The sequence below is a fragment of the Phaethon aethereus genome (genome assembly GCF_964289735.1).
Source record: "Phaethon aethereus genome assembly, chromosome: 15".
Classification (NCBI taxonomy): Eukaryota; Metazoa; Chordata; class Aves; order Phaethontiformes; family Phaethontidae; genus Phaethon; species Phaethon aethereus.
In genome coordinates this window covers 12,658,744-12,664,580 of record NC_138591.1, presented here as the reverse complement: position 1 = coordinate 12,664,580, position 5,837 = coordinate 12,658,744, and the positions used below count along the sequence as shown (strand labels likewise).

General features: G+C 39.4%; 1 protein-coding gene across 1 annotated transcript; it reads right to left on the bottom strand.

The window, feature by feature from the left end:
- Window positions 1-399: 399 nt before the first annotated feature.
- Window positions 400-5,321, bottom strand: EMP2 (epithelial membrane protein 2; the record flags this gene model as incomplete). The annotated part of the gene is made up of 4 exons (XM_082006480.1): window positions 400-891; window positions 1,466-1,612; window positions 2,994-3,087; window positions 5,244-5,321. 4 exons carry the CDS (start codon window positions 5,319-5,321, stop codon window positions 707-709), a joined length of 504 nt encoding a protein of 167 aa, XP_081862606.1. The 3' UTR covers window positions 400-706.
- Window positions 5,322-5,837: the final 516 nt, after the last annotated feature.

The following is a 5,837-nucleotide window of genomic DNA, read 5'->3' as shown; positions in this document are numbered from 1 at the left end:
AGCTGAGTGGCATATTTCTTTCTGCTCAGACTACTCTGGTCCCAAGTTGTGCAGTGAATTTGCTGGTAAATTCTCCCGCCAAAGGCTCCATATGCTTAAATGGAATGTGAATCAAGAGAGTCATTTGCTGGAGTATAAAAAGGAGTTGTTTACTTTTGCAAAGCAAGTGGTTTTAATAAAAGCTTGATGACACTTACTGCACATTATAAATAGCAGAACACTAGTTCTCTGCCAGAACAGACGCACCGAGTGCGGCTTCGGGCTTTCATAATTGTTTGCTTTTTCACTGTGATCTGGGCCTCATTTTTCACTCCCCCTATATTTAACCCATTCTAATACAGATACATCTGGTCCAGGAACACCATTAGTGTATTGCTCACAAATTAATTTGCACGGGCTTGTGTTTGTAATCAGCTAGAGGCCAGGAACAAACTGTTAGTGTCTAGTAAAGGCAAAACCATTTACGATGATGAAATATGTAAAAGAAACAACTTGGCTCTGTCCTGCTCAGACCTCTGGCCTGTAGGTGCCAGGCATTCCATGAAACCTGCCTTTTTTTTTTTTTTTTCCTGTTTTGTATCAAGAACACAGTACATTTTTAGAGAAACAATACCTTTACTACAAAACCATGTAAATGATTATATACAAAATGGTTACTGGAATTTGGTTTTGTACTGTAGTGACAGAAATAACTAGCCGCTGACCTTTATTTACGCTTCCTTAATACTAGGTACATAACACCACTGATCAGAGTAAAGGCAAATGCGATCCAGGCTAAGACGAAGGAATAGCCGTATCTGCCTTTAGAAACTTCAATGCTATATTCATTGCTCTTGTGTAGTTCTTCATGCCTATCTGTATAAATGGAAGCTGCAATCATAACACACAGACCTGGAGGAGGAAGAAAACAGCAGAGTTTAGCATCTTAAAATATTATAAATATACATAGCAACTATTCACTGTCTCTCTTCTGTCAGCTGCTTCCACCAATGTCCTTTTTTTGCAGACACTCATGTTCTAGCCTCACACTAAACTGGGAGCATTTCAGGTTGCATTTTCAGTTTCTTTGCCATAGATGAAATTTGAAGTGCTGCTGTTTATTTATGTCATTTGCAGTGAACACAAAATGACTCTAAGCATCTGGTTAGTTTTAAAGACTAACAAAAAATTAAGGGAGAACCTGCCTGTAACAATTACAGAGTTATTTAATTTGTTCAATAAGTTCAGAATCTCATACTCTTTCCTTTCAAAGTTTAAATGACTTTATTCTGAGCAGTGATGTCATCCACATTTTAACTACCTAAATAGCACAGAACGGACCAGTTCACTATTTAAACAAATACGAAGGATAAGCTATGGCCTCAGAAGCCCTACCAGTTTCTCATGCAGCTCATTCTTTTTGAAACCTTTTTGCCTTCCCTTTCCTACTTTCATGTAAAGTCACAAGTGTTGAAAAATCACTCACATGACAGGAGCTGGATAACAGAGGTTAACACAAATCTTTCTCCTTGCTTTAGACGGAAGAGTTGAAGAATGAAAACCAGAAATGCCACACAACAGAAAATAGTAGATAGGATCATGGTGGCCTGAACAGCCTGAATTGACTGATATTCTGAAAAAACAAAAGCAGCCTTGATTAAAAATACAGTTCCTCTCGTTGCCTACTGCTGCAGTGAGCAGAGGGGCAGAGCTATGTTCCGTAAGCAGGAGTTCAGCAAATAGAGCAAAGCAGCTGTGCATGCATTGCCCAGGGTGGTTCTTCTCTGCTCCCTTGGCATTAATACAGCCAGGCGTTTAAGGACTTTTAAATGCTTTTCATAAAACTGAATAACAATGCTGAAGAGACTACTACCACACCACATCCTGTGCTACCATCAATGTACTAAAAGCACAGTGAAACTCCCAGGTGTCCCAAATGGCTTATAAATGCAGACCCGAGCCTCCCACCAGACCCTGTCTTAGCAGCTCTGTCTGCTAAGATGGAACCAGGCAGGATACCCACACTTGGCACAATTCAGGTTTTTCATCCTATCAATTACTTCCCTATAACTAGGTGCTAAAATAACCAATAAATTTGTAATGACGCATAGCTGCTTTGTGTAACTTTGCTGCAACAATACAATATAGGCAAGGTAAGCTACAGCGATAAGCTCCTTATGGGACCTCTCCTCTAGCACAGCTACAGTTAGTAGGTCTGTGAACAGCAGACATACCTGAGCTACTTACAGTCTAGCTAGTTTGGGTACCTAATTTCCATGAATGCATAGTAATATAGACATCAAATGCAAATTCGTCAAATTCATGTTAGATACGTTAGCTTAGATATGCCTGTGCGTAATGGATCATCTCACAGCAGCACAGATACAACCTAAACCAACCTGATGCTTGGAAAGCAAAGTTACTTTATGGCTACGTGGCTCTTCAAATCATCTCCCTCTTTAATATACACAAAGATTGAAATTGTAGAAATAACGTAAAGTTAGCATTTGAGAATTTATCTTTTGTAAAGCGGGACATTAGGCTGTGCTGTTATTAAATCCTCTTTGTTAAAACTCCAACTTGTGTTCTGACTTTCTCTCACTTTTCCCCACGTTCCTCTACGCGGCCAGTACTTTCAGGTTCTTCTTTGAAAGTTAAAGTTCAGTTCTGAGCCAAATTCTATCATTTCAGCCACACTTTCAGATAACATCACTGTTTTATACCTGATGTAATTTTTTAAGAACAATTTAGTGCTTGTTGTTAGTTGTTTGTGTTTACTCTCTTGCACTGGGCTTTCAAGTGCACCTGACAGTTCCCTCTGTTCTCCTCTTACAGCAACTGTTGGAACAGTTTGCTTTTCCAAAATTTAAAGCCAGTATTAAAGTTTTACTTTTAGTAGTTAGAGCATGCAGGTTTTTGAACAAATATATTATTGCCCTGCAAATTTCATAGCGATTTCACCCAGTCTCCTTCCTGCTAAAGGAACTGAGACATAGGCATGGAGAGACACTCACCTCTGAATTGATCAGTAATAGCCATACAGGTGCTAATATTCGTGGCACACATTCTCCAGACATCTGTAGAAAAATTATCTCCTACCCACCAGGCCTGCAAAAGAAAAGTAAAGTTTTCTTACAGAAAAAATAAAACAAAACAAAAACCACGCCACAAAACTCCTTACTTCTCCGAGTGTCTCCTGATCAGATACATCAGCTGGAACAAACTTCTGTTCATTTTTGATACTTAACTGCTCAACTAAATTTGAGATCGGTCATTTTGGAATAAAGATATATCATAATTCACATGTCATTTTTATTCTACACTCGTGTAAAAGATGGCAGTCTTAACCATCCCAAAGCACAAGGGATTTTCCACTGTTTAGGCAGCAATTTTGGGTAGTCAGTCATTGCTTATTCCTTAAGACACCTAGACAAAATCTGCTTTGTACATCCAGACCCTGTTTAGGATGCACAACTCTTTAAAGGCACAGCATTTTTTAATTTGCAGGAAATAGCAGGCACTCTATCTATGAAACAAGAAGCCCTTCAAAAATTTCCTGGTTCCTGACACCGAACTGAATTAATTTCAACTTAATGTAGCTGTGCTGTCAATGTGCAAATGCAGTGCGTGCACTATGGCACCTGACTGGAAGTGGCTAGTGACAAATTAAGATCCTCCTGTGGTATTTCTATTTTGACATTTAACACAAAATGGTATTACGGTGACTGAACAGATTTTTACGGTAGCTTGGGAAATGCCAAGCACTCCAACCAAGTGGCATTTCCTCAGGAAACCCATTCCCGTTCTGATAGCTACCCAGGCCTTTGTTTTGACGAGGGTTAGAAAATACGACTTTCAAATATGACTCCTGGTAGCATCTGCTTAAACAGACATTCCAGAAACCTCACAGCTTACTGCACAGCTTTGCAAACAGTACTGCAGTAAAAACTGTATTATGATAGTAGGCATATGTGTAATAGTAACACTGTGTTTTAAGAAAAAAGCATTACTTTCTCAGGATGCTGTTAATTTGGATTTTGCAGCCCAGATTCAATATATTGTTTTTCAGCTCTGAGCACTATATAATCCTTTCAGAGTTATTTTCATGACTATGAAAAAAAGCCTCTGAAGATGATAAAATCTAATAGAAGGTGGTTACACAGTTCACGTTCATAATTGTTCAAAAGTAGCAATGACACAAAGCAGAATGCATGGGGGTTTATTTCTATAATAATCTGACTTGTATGTAGCAGATCTGAGCTAAGTTGCTTTGTCCACTGTCCTAGCTTTCTAAATATTCAAAGGAGCAGGGTAAGACAACCTGCTTTCGTCCTCAATTAACGACCTACTTCAATGGAACAAATAGTTTGCAGAGTTTTGCAGTACAAAGTTGTGGGTAATACATCACTTCACTTGAAGCGCAGCCTTGGAAAAGACTACAGGATTCAAACCAGCTTCACTGAGTACAGTAAAGTATTTTCAGCAAGCAATTCTTTTAATCCTAAAAGCCTGTACATACACCGAACCTCTTCGAGAAAGAAAGACCCCAGAGCACAGTTAAGAGTACCAATCAGGATAGCGGGCTGTTCTGGAAAGAAGAAAATTCAGTTAAGGGCTAGATGTAAATGTTGGAAGGTAAATCCCTTCTGGTCACAAAAAGAAAAAGGAAATTTGAAAAGAATGCGACAAGTTAAAACTTTGTGCTGAAAATGCTTTAACTGAATAGAAACAGATAAATTTATGGCATCTCTTTCATGATTTAATTGGGCATCTTAACCACTTCTGAGGCAAAGCATCAGAAAAATGACATCATCCCCACACATTAATCATGAGCTATTTGACTTCATGTACTCGACACAAAAGGATGACAGATTTTTTCCCCCCTTTTCCCTCATATCTAGTTGAACCAAGTCCCACAGCTCCACCCTGCAAGCAAGGTGGTATCTGTAAATATCGTCCCTGGCCATGTATCTCACAGGGGGGATTAGCTGCCTAACATGGCGGGGGATTAGCTGCCTAACATGGGCTTATAACATGATGCCATACAAATGTATGGCACGTACTGTATAGTCTTATCCATGTATACCAGCGACATGCATATTCAAGGCATTTTTGTTACAAAAAGGTATAAGCAGACCAGTGTGGCCAACAAAGTGGCATACCTTCAGTAAGCAAGTTGAAAACAACTACAGAAGAGTCACTTCATTTTTATGAAGCAAAGAAACGCCCGTGTGTTTGAGAAAAAGAGAAGAAACGACACTTACATTGTCAATAGTTGAGATGAACAGCAGTGCTGCTGAGGTTATGTGAAACACAATAATGAAAGCCAGAAGAATCAGCATCCTTGGTCTGTGGAGGCTTTAGTCTGAGATAAATCTGTTAAAAATAAGAGCATATATAAGCAGTCTTTAAAAGCTGTCAACGGATCAACCTGTCATTATGCTATTTCACTGTGGCTGTGAGTAGTCAAGGTCAGCGTGAGTGTACTTCAGAGCGAGGTGCTGTTAAGAGTGAGGAACATCATACGCGGTGTGAGTCCGCAGCATGCCTTCTTTCACCAGAGATAGTTTTCACTTAATCAGACTTTACATCAGCATAACAGCTTGCTGTTTGTTATATGTGATATGTAACTAGCATCGCTGCTGCCAAAATGAATCGCAACTTGAAATTAAGCCAAGAGGTGCATTTTGCAACCTGCCAGTGGGATGGCTGCAGTGAGTAAATGCACAGAGAAGTTTCTTTCTGTGTGCTTCTCCAGCAAGGATATAAAACTCCTTCATGGTGACTTTCAGAGAAGTACTTTTCAAATTACAGCCTCATTTGCAGGTGATGCTAGAATTTCCACTTATAGTAAGGTG